This window comes from Dermacentor andersoni, chromosome 10, assembly GCF_023375885.2.
Source record: "Dermacentor andersoni chromosome 10, qqDerAnde1_hic_scaffold, whole genome shotgun sequence".
In the NCBI taxonomy this organism is placed as follows: domain Eukaryota; kingdom Metazoa; phylum Arthropoda; class Arachnida; order Ixodida; family Ixodidae; genus Dermacentor; species Dermacentor andersoni.
Window position 1 is genome coordinate 112,502,435 of NC_092823.1, and position 14,896 is coordinate 112,517,330.

Sequence of the window (14,896 nt, forward strand, 5' to 3'; positions counted from 1 at the left end):
TAGCTGGCTCGAGGTTTATCATTGAAACGGATCACTGCCCTCTCCAATGGCTGCAGACCATCTCTCCCAAAAATGGCCGCCTCCTGCGCTGGAGCCTCGCTTTGCAACAATATTCCTTTGAGGTGCGTTACAAAAAGGGGAGTCTCAACGGTAACGCCGATGGCTTAAGTCGAAGCCCCTAACGTGGGAATCAGCCTCAAAATTGCTTGTTACTGATGTTTTTCTTCCTGAGGCAGGATTTTTTTTAACTTATTGCTTTTGTGTAGTGTTTCAAAGTGATGATGTGCTTTTTAGTGCAATTTTTCCGATTTGTGGACGCGTTCTGAGTGCTGCTAAATTACTGTAAGGAACTAGGCAGCAGTATAAAAGGGGAAAGAGCCTGGCAGGGCTTAGTGAGGGTTGTGCCGTGCTTGCTGACTGAGCGGTTGACTTTTGGCGTGGTTCTAACGCTTGCCGGAAACGAGAACAAAAATGTCAACTCTCCCGAAGTCACTTTGCAGTGTCCTGTGTGCACCTGAACGTGAGAACGAGGCCTTCTCTGTGCGCTGCGCTCAAGAAACGCCCAAGGACGCCCAACTTCGGTTATGAGCATCATCGAGCGACATCCCTCCGGACAGCGGATGCAGTCCCCTGACCATCGGGATCTCCTTCCCCCGGCGGGGCGGTCTGTTACGTTTCGCCTACGACGCGCGGTAATGCCGGCGCGGATGCAACGGACGCCGGGGCTTTGTTCAAAGCGGCGGACATTTTGGCCCGTCCGACGCCGCCGCAACGCCTACCCGCCAAGCGTGCCCAGGCGTGTTTCAGTGCCACGTGTCTTCGTGTGTGCGTGTGTGTGTGTGTGCCCTCGCTTGTCAAAGCGCGGCAGCCGGGGAGCGGAGTTCCCCGAATGAGGAGCCTGGAGGTCTCTCGGCTCAACAGTTCGCGCCGTCGTGTGGGCGGTTGGCGATGCGTCACTACACTCGGTTCAGCAGGTCTCTCGGCCCGACAGTTCGCGCCGTCGTGGGCTCTTGCTGCGCCGTCCCGTGACCTTCATCCCGTGACCTTCCCTCCTTCCCTTTTGGACCGCGACGCCGGGAGTATAAGAGCAGCTGCCCCCGGACGCCAAGAGGGAGGCTCCGATTTGTACTGTTGAGTTACGTGCTCTCCCGTCTCTCCACTTCGGTCGACCTGACCGGCCGCTCTTTTGCTATGTTAGAATAAACAAGTTGTTCTGTTACCAGTCTTCTCATGCTTTGCCGGGACCTTCGGATGCTTCCAGTGCCCCAGGCCGCCAGGCCAACGCTACCCTTGGGGCTTGCGACCCATTGGCAATAACGGGCGTCAGCACCGAGACCCCATCAACTCGTGCCAGCGGTGCGATTCCAACACCGGTAACCAACGGAACAGTTTAAACGGTCAGTAAGCTCGTGAGTTCGAAGGTGCTAGGAAGGGGTACAAGGGAAAAGTTTAAACGGTGACTACGCTCATGAGTATCAGGGTGCTACGCAGTGGTACACTGCGTAGCACCCTCGAACTCACGAGCTTACTCACCGTTGAAGCTATTCCCTTGGTGACCGGCTTGCAGTATATGCAGGTTCTGCTCACGCAAATCGGGACCTCATCGATGGGCAACGTCAGACTGAGCGATGATGGCTCAAACTACTTTGCCTAAGTAAAGGCGTCTGCGATCGCTGCGAAATGCCGGAAGCGGGTCATTCCACAGAATGAACCAGTGTAGGAGGAAGTAGGCAACAAGGCATGCGGGGATGCGGGGAGGGTAGCGATTTAGGTGTATCACGTGCTTCGGTCGTCGTGCACAGTCACCTGGCGCTGGACCACGCCTAACAAGCCGGGATGCAGGTTGACGACCCGCCTTCGGCACAGTCACCAGCTATTCATGCGACACCCGTTACTCGCGTTTCCAATTATCCACGTCACCCCTTACCCTCGCCGATGCTACCTCGTTTTGTGGCTCGGGAAGCGTAACACGGACTGTCGCTGTCTACTAGGCAAGGACTGCAGCTCCGTCGTGATGCAAACGATGTCGTTGTCCATTGTCAAATATGATCGATGTTTTTGTTGAGGCTGTTCGCGCATAATCTCTAGTCGACATTGAAGCCGCCGCCTTTGTTATGGAGACAAAGTTTTGTCCCTCACTTCTGACAGTCACGACACCACTTTCTGAACTATCCCCTCCTCCGCATGGCATGCCAACATCACGTTCACCCTTTATGGACGTGTATGACTTGTGTCGTAAGTGAGGACGCTGTATGCACGATTGAGTTTGTTGTCTCTTTCTTATGCTCTCATGACCTTAGCCTCAGTTAGCATTTCTTCTTGAGCCACAATGTCATCGTTCATGATCATGTTACTATCATGTCATCGCACGTGCTGAGCGGAACTCTCGCCGACGTTCGACAAGACCATTAACCACATTACTCCAATTTTCATTAAACTGCGGAAGCGATTGGATGCAGTGGAAACCACTGATGACATGCGAGTGCTACAATCTATGGGAGGATGATTTTCCTTTTCCCGTGTAAGCTAATACACATTAAAACACTGCGGCAGACCACTATTATGCGACGTTCTACTACTACTAGTTTTGCAGAAAAACTACGCATATTTGCCTCATTTATGGGCATGGGAGGCGCTGAGCATAGCAGATAACGGCGGACACAATCTATCCGTTCAGTCGAGAATGTTGCATTACTATTGAGAAGAGATGCCAATCGAACCTTTTAACGATTGTAACCGTCAAGGTAAGGCTGCATGTTGTTGTAAAGTTAGTAAATCCGTCTGTCAGCGAGTACCTGCTAGGATATGGTAAAAAAAAATTTGCTACATAGCTGAGAACTCACAGGGAATAACTGGCCGTTGAAAACGTGTTTGTTGAACGTAATAATATATTCAATAAAGGCATATAACTGGTACATATAATATTGGCTCTTAGTGGTCTGCCCAGAGCACGGATCTGACATTGCAAGAGCGCATGATATTCAACGGCTTCATTGACTGTCCAACAGTTCTTATATTTGGTTTTGCACAAGTTTGTCAATAAAATATTTTCTGCGACTAAATGCAAATACTATAATTTGACCATTTAACTACCTAACAAAATCATCAAGGGCGTACGCTAATGTTTAGTATTTTCCACTGCCACCAAGTTTACCTTTTTGACATCCAGAATCAGCACGAAGCAAGATGATAAGCTTTATTTTGCCTTCACGTTCTTCGTATATCAAACCTATTCAATCTTAAAAGGAACATTTACATGTTAGCACTGGTGATACATTAAAATTTCACCGACCTACCTTTTCTCACCGCCTTCTTGATAATGACGCTTTTCTCAGACATTCATTCATCCAGCGCCTTACGTATTTGGTCGCATAGAGCGCGCAAAAAACATTCAGCCAATATTTGCGTGAACAGATACATAAGCTCGCCTCTAGTAGTTTTGCAACGCTAGTGCAAGGTCGTGTTGTCAGGGATTGTCAATAGTACAAAACCATTCGCCTCATTCTCAGCCCTTCTAACACGACTTCAACATGGTTTTTGTTAAGAGGTGCACATGTTAAACTATCCGCGTTGCTCTTTAACTTTCTTAATTTATTCTATTCGTGTTTCTTAATGCTTTCTATTCCTATTTTGTGGAATCGTAAAATAGTCTTATTATTATATTATTATAACGTATTATTGTCTAAGAATGTATATATTATCTTTGTACTATTCGTCCCATAATACTAGACGCATTGTACGTTTATTTTTTCATTTCTGTGCTTTTTATTTACCACCCTGTTTCTGTCTACACATCTTGATGTGAGTGCTGGTTCCATTAACCTACAATATAGTTGTCCCCCGCATGCTGCTCATGTATTACTCTTGTTCTGTACCTTTGGGTCAAATAAATGAAATAAACTGTAGAAAAATTCTTGCGGGGTGCGTTCGTCACTAGAGAAATACGGAAAGAGAGAAACACGATGGCTTTGCGACCCCTGAAATATTTACATGCTGGCGTCGATCGCTATAGGGAAGGACAGCTTTTCTTTTTTCTCGCGTCACCCTCTCCTCATTTGGCGGATGCGGTAGAACGGCAGCCGCGTTCTATTCCAGCGCTCGCGTCACTGGAGTCAGCACATTTATGACGAATCGGCTTATATGTATAGCCACATATGCTACCGTCAAAGTTGCGCTGCTTACCTGCCCTGTTCTCTACAGAATTACTCAGTGAAACAACACATGCTACCTAAATATTTCCAGTTGAACCGACATTCTATGTTCTAGCGCCTCATCGATTCACTAAAGGAAATAGCTTTCATGAAGTGTTTAATTATTTTAATACAATAGCGATCATCATCGATGATTTCTGCACATTTCTTTATGCGCGCTAAAGACCTTGACGCGCAAATGTGCTGCTCCCAGACATTGTTTAACAGTATTTTCTTATGCTACGTGAGGTGTGACGACTGATCGGCCGTTTACGCCTTCCCATTCCCCCCCCCCCCCCCCTTATGTCGTCTCTATAAATAATTTAGTTGCAGTTTTGCGTCTTTTGCATATATGCGTAATTCTTGATATGCATTCTTCTTTTGTTCACTCTCGATTGTAGAGTTCCCAAATACTTTGTCCTCTCTTAGTGTAAGAGCGGTGGGAACGATAACGCCGACTATTTATTAAATTTCATTGCCGCAATACATGAGGGAATTGAAAATACCTTTGGAGCGTTCCTGTTGCCTTGAACATCCCTTTACAATGTGTCCCCAGCAAACCATCTTAAAGTCAACTGCTGAGCATAGCACACCAAATGACTAACTCATTCTAGCATATGCAAGACTTCTACGTGTACAGGTTGCTCGTACACATTGTGTTAAGGTATTAACGCATCAAGTACAATATAACTTTAAAAGTAAGGATGCCCGCTTCGCACCGAAGGCTCAACTGACAATTGGTAGGTATGACAATGGCTTCTACGGGTTGGAGCACAATGCTTGGTCTTGCAAGCTTTTCCCACAAATTTCTGCAGCAGGTGAACGCAGGTTTTTTTAAGCGACATCGCAAACACGGGCATGCAGTACATTGCAGTGGCTGTAGCCACAGTTTGCGTTGTGGTGGTAAGCGGATATCGTAACTGTACAGGTAAGTACTGCTTTCAATAAGGCATACAAGCTCTTCGTTACGGGTTCCTTGCCGCATCGGAAGATGGAGGTGGTATGCAGGCTGTTCTGAACACACTGTACCAATATAGCTGCAAAGATTACTCGCCGCGTTGGATCTTTATTTTTTTTTTTAAGCAGAGAACAATTTTCAAGCACAGCCGCGTGAAAGCTGTCATGCGCGATATGCTTAGGCGCTCGGTTGATGATTCAAACGTCACGTCCAGGTCACTTAGTTCTCATACTCAGCCGCTGACACAGTTACCATCATATTACCTGTCAGCTTTAAGGACGCAGGAACGCATAGATAATTTTTGACTGCACGCTAAGTTAGACAGCGACGTTCACAGATCAACCCCTGATTGAATTCCGGATTGCCCTAATTGCAAACGCCATATGAGTGAGGGCTGACATTGTATACTTGCGTTGAAATAGTTTTGATGCAATCACTAAGCCGCTGTAAGCCACAATTAGCAGTCAGGAATAACCATCAATGTCGCGTCAGCAAGAAGGCCCTGACCGTCTTCTAAGTGACCCCTTGTGGTAACAATTACAAAGCCGTCACTAGAAAGTGTCCTGATCGTGTCGTAATCTGGTATAAATTTACGTTTGTTTCGTAGTGCTTTGTGCTGGCTGCAGCAAGGATGTCATCCAGTTAGAGTTATTAGCCAAGGTTGACGACTGGGCGTGTTGGTATAGCATATTAGAGGTTGGATTGCGCAACATTTTGACGAGACACACAGAAGAGACAAGCGCTCTGTGGTGTGTTCTGTGTGTCTCGTCAAAATGTTGCGCAATCCAACCTCTAATAGAGTTATTACTTTACAACACTTGGGATTATAGCGAAACAGTTTGCAGCCCGAACCCGCTGTAGCGCCAATTTCAAAAGAGGCAGACCATGACGTCGAGTAATATAAGGGATGACATTACGTTTAATGTCATTATGTAATTCATACGAATGCTCTTCATAAAGAAAGAACACTGAGTGCAGAAGGTGGTACCCAGAAAACTTCATGTGTCTCTTCTTCTCTAGCAGGGACAGGTAGCAGATCCTGCATACAAGGTATGAATGGCACTGCGAAGCGTAACAAAGAGAGGCGAAGCCTAGTTTTGCTTAATCTTTAAGCATAATTTCAATCGCCTGTATTAAGCGCATTTTGTATTATCCGACATCGGTCGAAGAATTGTACGCATTCGCCCTTTTAGCAATTCATACCATGGTGCAGCGACATTTGCCATTTTTGTCTTGGCCTACTGACTCCACGCACCGCCATTTCAGAATCGGGGGGCTGCGACTCTCAGCCAGAATGCAGCGAACTGGAGGAACCCGTGTTCGGAAGCCCTCGGTTAGACTCGTTCTGCCGACCTTTGTTTACTCCCCATTCTGAGCGGGAGAAACTCCGGACCTGCGTTTGCAAGCACGGTTACGTCCGCAACTCCTGGGATGAGTGCGTGCCAAGGAAGGATTGCATGCGCTGCAAATTTCGCTGGCAAACGGACTTTCGAACCTGTGCGTCCGGCTGCCCGGCGACATGCAATAGGGCAGATGACATCGTGTGCCAGATTCCCTGCGCCCCCGGATGTGAGTGCCCACCTGGCTGGAAACAGTAAGTTGAGTCGCAGTAGGATTTGTGATGGTTCATCTTGAAAGAAATAACACAATCGAAGACGACACATATGACTAGACGAGGCAAGGGCTGTTAAAGAGAAAGGTGTCATTGGCGCCTGTCGCGTCGCGTAATCTTATGTGTAGTGTGCTTTTGTGTAAGTTCTCACGGCATGACAACTGGCGATGACAATAATCGGTAGTCACACGAGTCCGGTGATCTAGTCTTATGGGTCTTCTTTTGTACCATTTCTTCCAAGGTAAAGTTGCCTTTGGGTTTACGCTGACCTAGAGTGTTACTATGTGAACTAATAAATTGCGCATTGTTGTCAACTTCTGGTCTGTTGGAGCTATGAGCCAATCACATATAGGCGAAAGCAGCCTCTTGAGCCTACGCCAGCTCGCAACCTTGCCGAAAAGTAACCCATATGTGCCGTAACTCCCGCATTCAATAATCACACATAAAACCTGCTAGATTATACATGAAAAATTGGCCATGCGTCCATTTTTACAGATGATTGCGCAGTTATTTTTTAGCAATCTCGTTTATGTTCGCTTATGCAATTGTTGATAACTTATTCGATATGCAATCTAGGTCATGTTGGTTGTGAAAATGGTGATAATGTGTATTATACGTTACGATGATAATTATGAAGAGCAGCTCAGACCCAGTGACGCATACATACGCGACCCAAGTTGGCGTCAAGAAGGTTCACTGAAGAGAGACACATAAAAAGTGTAACATACTCAGTCATGCAAGTTGGCATAAAAGAGGTTCATTGGAAACCAGCTTATAGCAGCAACACCTCCTTCGTAACTTTTTCAAGGACCCCCAAACACTAATGTGACGTCACTCATTTGAGATTGCGCACGATCCGCGCTTCGCTGGTCGGACTCTGCAAAGAACACATTTCATGGTTTCTTCGCTCGCTCAATTATTTTAAGGCGATAGGGCATTTACAGTTACGTCACGTTGCAGTTAGATCGGCGAAACCGGCAAATTCACGAGAAGATTAAGAGAGAACCAAAGGGACCTCTCGAACAAGAAAAAAGCCTCGAACGCCCTTGCCGAGCACGCCGATAATTGCTATCACCGCATCGATTGTGAAAACGCTGCTATAATAGCTAAGGAAAAGAATCCGATCCCGCGACTCTTGTGAGCATCTTTATTTATTCAATATACGGACAACAGTATCAACAGGACTGATGGAAATCTGCCTGCCAACTACACCCGTTCTCTGCGTCATATTTTGGCATAAAAATGACTTGCGCCTCTTGCACGCTCCTAGTGGGATCAAGGAACCCGTACGGGTCCCGAGACGTCTCTGTTATTTTCACCTTGACTTGGTCAGTTACAAAAGCAGCACATTTTCCGTCACATACCCCAGCGGCCGACCGTTACCTAAGGCCACCAATCCGACGCTCTACCCATTGGACCTTGCCTAACCCAACTTGATGTAAAAGAGATTAGCCGAGGACATACATACATGCAGACAGAGAGACAGAGGTACCACAAACTGGCTGATGTTTCGAAAGAAGACGTAGTCACAAGTTATTACTGTGACCACTGTGGTTTGAAATTGTCAGTCTTGTTGCATGTGATTAGAAATAACGCTAATCACAAAAAAACCATATGTAGTCGCCTATCAATCACATAGGATCAGCGGAATGAAAAATATAGAACATATGTTTTTTAGGCAATCTTCGACAATTCGACAATATGGCGGAATGCTAATAATAATAGAACCAATTTTGTAGACGTGGGTCTACTGATTGACCGGAATATGATTGAGTCATATTGAGCTCGTAATAATTGAATGGATGCATGCGCATCAGCAAAATTAGTGAAGCACAATTTACGCCTAAGCAAAATATTTGCGCGTCGCCCAAACTACATCTATTATGAAGTACTAAAATAGCGATTACCCACTGACTGTCAAAGCATCAGTAATGTTGTATTGATATTTATATTTTTCTGCAAAAAAAACGAAGCAAACAAATGGTTAGGATCTAAAAGAGCTTACCCACAAATTACGGGGGTCATTAAGTAAGTACTATATTTACTCGAAACAGCGTCACCGACATACTGATACAACTGGTTGTTCCTAAGTACACAGGCTTAAGAGACCGTTTATAGGGTGCGTGTGCATCCTCCCACACGCACTCAGTGCTCTCTCTTTCGCTCTTTTCCTTTTACTATTCCCCTTTCCCCTACCCACAGTGTAGGTCTGGTTGACCTCCCTGCCTTTCCTGTTCTTGCTCTCTCTCTCTCTGGTTGGTCCCTGAAGTCCGTGCAGTAATTTAAACAATTTCATTTCCCAAGCTTTCCGATATATCAATGTAATTCCTTTCAAAACAGCCTCCATTAGACAGAATGCACAGCCTCATTATTTTTTTTGTCATTTACGAAAGCACTTTATAAACTGAACTTGTGTTATGTGCCTCTGCACTGATGTCGTTTCCTTTTGAATTGTCATCACACTCCAGTAATTCAATATCCAGAGCACAACTTTGCTTCAGGGTAACAAAAAAAGTAGCAGGGGTCTAAATCTGGTGAGTAGGAAGGGTATTCAAATACAGTGATAAAAATGCGTGCCCAAGGCTCGCGCACTATCAAAGCAGATGGCGTACAGGCATTGACGCCGTGGAGAATACGGTGTCCCCCTTCAGACAAACTTAGTGTACGAGTCACTTCACGATTTACACGTAGGAAGCGGCACAGAGTTTGAAGGTACATACGTAGAGGGCAAAATTCAATGGCAATCAGAAGACACAATTCAGGCGAACTTGTCTCGCCCTATTCTTCCGCTTTCTTCTTTTTTTTTTGCCTCAGCTTTCTTTCTTTAACTCCTTGTTCTGTAACTTAAGCTCGATGTCACATTTGTTTATCCAAGACGACCCCTTCCAGCAAATGTCCGCGGCTGTTTAAAATTTGCCAATTAATGCAACATTATTTTCCTCCCAACTTCTTTCCCAGGAGTCAGCAGTTTCGGCACCATCTTCGCATAACTAACATTTTTTTTTTACTGCGATAGCAATTATTTGAGAAGCCATCACCGCGATGTTCCGCATAAAGTCGAAGGGCGTTAACACCGTCGCCGCGCGACACATGCTGTATGTCCGAGTGAAAGTACGTGAGGGAATCCGAAGATCGCGGCTCAGTCTGGCGCGCACGAGGAAGGAAAGTGGAGAGCAAACGCGCCGTCTTCTGTCGCACGAAACGCCTAGAAGGGATGGGAGGGAAAGAGGGAGCGAGAGGGGGGCGGTGTTGTGCTCCGGCAGCAACTGCGGCAACAACTGCAAGGGAAACTGACGATCGCGGCTCAATATCGCACGCCAGATATATAAGAAAGTGGGAAGGCAGCGCGGGAGCTAGGAGGGCGGCTTTGACTCCGCCAAAAAATTGCGCACTTTGCACGATTATTTATATTTGCATTGTCATTTTCATATTTGAACAATATTGAGGTGCCCAAATACGCAGGACCTACTTGAACACAGGGTTTTTCGTTGTTTTTCTTTGTGACATCCTTTTCATGGGACATAAGCAGCATTTTAATAACCTCTACATCATTCTAGTCCAATGTTAAATAAAATATAATACTGATCTTTTTATTTCGTCTATTCATCTATATCTATGCCGACGAAGACTAAAATTATGTTTCCTGAATAACTGCATTAATAAAATTCTGCCTTGTCATGCAGCCATCTGGTTTCCACAAAGGTCGATGGGTGCTTTTCAGTAAAGACAGAGAGTGGGCGAGCTGCTACACCCACGTTCACTTTTTTGTTGTCTCACTGCAAAACATTTGAGGCAGACGTCATACCTTGTTGTAATAGAGAATGCCGGATGGTATAGTCGAAAGCACTGAAGAAAGCATACTTCTTCATAATTATGCAAATGAATTTGCATAATTATCAAATTATGAATTTGCAGCATTTGCTGCGAAGTCGCCCACGGAAATTGCCCACTGGCAGCCGGGGCGGTGACTTCGGTCTCCAATTCTTTGCCTCAATATATCACGAAACGAAAACACGCATACATGTGCGCTCAAATTTTGGGAGTGGAAGTTACGTAATGGCCGGACCATTTTTATTACTTAACTTGGCCCACCCTGTATACTTATGTGATAAATACTGCAGACGAAGGGACGTGCGTGCCACACTTGGCAAGGAATTGTAAGGCGCTCCTTTTTGAAACAAAACAAATACAAGTTTTATGGTGAACATAGCTTCAAAGCAAATCTATGGCCGAAATAGCATGGAATACCTTGTATTAGAGAGCTCTGGTAACTACCACCATCCTTAACAAGCAAGTCTGTGGAGCACCATAGCAAGCCACGCTGGACTATGGTATCTCTAAGGTTACGCCATTTTATGTCATATCGTGATACATGTTTGCTGCTCTCACCCAACGCTGCCTTTTTGTTTTCTCGTTAAGAGACTTTCATTTTCTCTATGCAGACACCCGGTCTTCGTGAGGATGTGCATCAGGGATGACAAGTGTCCTCGAAAATGTCGACGTCATTCGTCGCTTCAGCAATGCGTATCGAGCTGTGCTCCGCAGTGCGGTAAACCTCGGCCCCTAAAGTGCGTTACCAGCTGCGGCACGCCCTCCTGTGTATGTGATAAAGGGTACGCCGAACTTCTGCGAGCAGGGGTGAAGTCCTGCGTGCGGCAAGAAAGATGTCCCAAGCTCATCAGCTTGACTCGATTGTTTACACCTATGCGGAGAGATCATGCCATAGACCGAGAAACATCATTTGGTACCGGTGGGTATCTGGCAACCAGTGCAGGCGCGCGCAGAGAGCCTTCGCCATGGTTTAGTGCAGCAGGCCTCGTCGGGCCCGGAGAGGCTGTAGGAAGAAGACCTAGATCCTCATCTATTAGCGAACTACCTGGTGAAGGTGCTTACGATACCGGCACACCAGAACTATCACCCCTTTTTGAAGAATCACGTGTTTCAGTATCGTATAATGAGGCACCTGTCGAACACTACCGAAGGGTCCCGCCCAATTCAGGCGCTTTCGCATGGCGTGAGACTGCAAGATATGGTGGAGTTGGTGTAGGCTTTTACCCATGGTCTGCTCTGTTACGGAATCCCACAGGACTTGGTCGGATCGCCATTAGAGTTTACCCATGGACTACTACACCACGTGTGACTGCGGGATATGTATTGAACGGTTACGGAGTTGACCCATTGGTTACACCTTTAGGTTTTGCTGAGGGATATGGTAAGGCCAGTTCTGTTTATTACCCATGGGGTACTCCGTTACGCGGGACTATCGGGTACGGCTGGGCTGGTTACGGAATCTATCCATGGGGAACGCCACTATTGGTTACCCCCATATATGGAGGATCTGCATTGGGATTCCATCCATGGCGTAGACTGTCATCTGGTGTAACTAGGTATGATGGATCCGGTGTTCGACTTCTCGGGTAGTATTCATAGATATGGCGCAGAATACATAAAAGTAGGTTTTAGTAAGCGACCAGAGAGTACAAATAGAATTCGTTCCGATAGGTATAGCATAAGTAAGCACGACGATAATTATATTCCCATAAACGCGTACTTGGAGGCCATATCGCAAGACATCTCCATGTCCATCTCGCATACTGATCAGAGGTCACCACAACGCACTGCGAATACGCAGACATAGGACTAAAACGAAACTGTCATTGAAAGGGCTCGTAGGATCTTTCCTAAGAGAAAGTAATAAAAACCTATTTTTTACAGAAACGCTGCAAGCACTTGTAGTGCATTTCTAAAAAGAATGTCGCACTCTCAAGTTTTACTACAAGACATACATAATAGCAAAGTTCAATATTTACAGATATGCTGCAACATTACAAGCTAGACTCAGGCAACAGGTGCGGCTAGCAAAAACCAGTGAATTTAAGCACTATACATTGCAAAATGTGTTGAGACCAATTATGTCAAACATTTTTGGAAAACATTACAACCATCACCACAGCCGGCAACGTAAATATTAATGGGCGAATTGTGAATAATTTTTGAAGAATAATAGCTTGTTACGAATAGCGACATGGGCGAGGTGGTTTAAGTTCTTGGTGTAACTTCTGCATAGCGAAGCACTAAAGAATGAAGCGCGAAGCACTGACAAACACGCAGACAGTGATCGTGCTTGTCCTTCTTTTTCTATTCGTTCTAACATTTTACCTTTTTCTCGGCACTTTGGTGTTGCGTGCTGCATAAGTTTCACCATGATTTCTTTGTTACATGTTACACCCAAATTCCTGATTAATCATTGTAAAACAAAGCTAGGAACTCAAAGATGTACAATGACCGGTGCAATGTGTCAAATAATATGCGTGCTTGACATCGTTTGTCACTCTTTGCCGAAAACCTACGGCTAACGTATTTTTGAACTCATGCTTCAGTACAACTTCTTAAACAACAAAAATAAAGGGAACCAGCTGCCAAGTCAAGACTTTTCTACAAGCTACAAGGGGAAATCGAGTTGCATATACGTGAAGACGGCATTGGAGGTGGTTGTCAAAACAAGCGGGTAGCTTTAGGAATCCGCTGATTTTATTGTGAAAGTCGTTTGCATACCGCATCGTTTTTTAAAACTTTTCTGCGGTCTTGAAGTCCGAAACTTTTTGTCGAGCCTCTTGTCATAGTCGCAAGCTTTCGCCTCGGTCTTCTGCGGCCAAAGCCTCTTCAAGTTCATGCCAAGCCTCGGGTAGCTTTTCCAGTTCATCTTTGTGTCCTGTCACAGCCATCACAGCAGCGCGCAGAGCGCCCGATTCGCGAACCCACGAGGCTCGCCAGCCCCTGGCATGACGTCAGCGCCTCTGCGGCCAACCAGCGGGGTTCAGAGACACCAGCGCCCTTCACTTTGCGTCTCTGCGTTGTAGTGGATGTTCACTCGCTCTGCCTCCGTGACAATCTTCCTCTTCGCTCTGAGGCATAACTTCATCGCCGCTGTATCAGCTGCGAAATTTAGGCCTCTCACTCCGAAAGCCCTGAAAAGAGCCTGGATCTTGAAAGATCTTTCGTTGACTTTTGCAAACACTCAAAACATGCGAACGGCAGGCTCTCTGGAAGTACGGTGGGTCGACATCTATTGGCGCTAATCTCAGCCCCATGTGCACTGTGGTAGCGTTTATAGTACATACAGTTTTCATTAATCTTGTTACGCAACGACGGAATCGGGGCTGAACTTTAGAGAAACTCAAAGATGGAGCGTATTTCACTGACACAAGCACACAGACTTACACATCGCCGTGCTTATCGCACAACCAACCAAGGTTCACGTTCATAACTGCTTGTGTTTTGCTTCGTGTGTGACCCAAGTAGAGCTTATTACATGATTCTATGGCTGTGAACGAAAGCGACATTAAATAGAAATGGAGAGTCAAGGGAGACTTGCAAGTCACACTTCTGGACCGCAAGAAACATAATATGACAAGGAGCGGAGCCGTCGAGACCTCTAAAACTTCTATAGTTTTTCGGGGTGTAATTAGGTTTGGTAGTTTCCGCTTAAGACCGGTCAGTAGTTTATTGAAGAAAGAGAATTAGGCGGCATTCTAGAGCTCAGAAAAGCTAATTAGACTTTAGAATCTTTTAGATCCAAGAATTGCTCGGATATTAGAAACTACTTTAAAATATCTGATGTCATACAAATTTACTAGAACTGAGGTTCTACTGCAAGTATCTGCTGATACGCAACCATCGTGCACCAGTTTGCAGCTGCAAACTAAATAAAAAAAAAAAAGATGAGAATGTGTTACATATCTTTTCACCATGCAACAACAACAAAAGGCAGAAAGTTGTGTCTGGGTTTCTACGCTGGCTGGTTGCTCTGCACATGGCTAAGAAATGGAATGAAAAAGTACGATTAGGGATGATCACGATGAAGACATAGAAAGTGCATGGCTGCAGAAAATGAGCGCTTCACAGCGTGGTTACCTTAAGGCCCCGAGTCCAGTACGGTGCTCCAGTGGTTCAGGTTATAGAATGCTCTTTTGAGGAGTCCGGCGATATTCATAAAGAACGAGCAAAGGGGCAAAGTTCTTTCCACAGCTAGGCAAAAGAAATGAGAAAACAAGGAAAATATGCATGATTCCGACAATAAGCTCGCACCTGTTGTATCGCTTTCACTCATAGCTTTATAAGCAATGGCATTAGTCA

At 45.6% G+C, this 14,896-nt stretch overlaps 1 protein-coding gene across 1 annotated transcript; it reads left to right on the plus strand.

Annotated features, from left to right (window-relative positions):
• Positions 1-4,749: 4,749 nt before the first annotated feature.
• Positions 4,750-12,478, plus strand: LOC126544703 (uncharacterized). Its single transcript, XM_050192158.3, has 3 exons — positions 4,750-5,118; positions 6,415-6,742; positions 11,203-12,478. The coding sequence occupies exons 1-3, from the start codon at positions 5,049-5,051 to the stop codon at positions 12,179-12,181; spliced, it is 1,377 nt and encodes a 458-aa protein (XP_050048115.1). The 5' UTR covers positions 4,750-5,048; the 3' UTR covers positions 12,182-12,478.
• Positions 12,479-14,896: the final 2,418 nt, after the last annotated feature.

Bases quoted from the DNA above. Each gene is read 5' to 3' on its own strand.
- LOC126544703 (XM_050192158.3), top strand. From the start codon at position 5,049: ATGCAGTACATTGCAGTGGCTGTAGCCACAGTTTGCGTTGTGGTGGTA. The intron at 5,119-6,414 runs GTAAGTACTGCT...CCGCCATTTCAG, and splicing joins CGGATATCGTAACTGTACAG to AATCGGGGGGCTGCGACTCT. The intron at 6,743-11,202 runs GTAAGTTGAGTC...TTCTCTATGCAG, and splicing joins TGCCCACCTGGCTGGAAACA to ACACCCGGTCTTCGTGAGGA.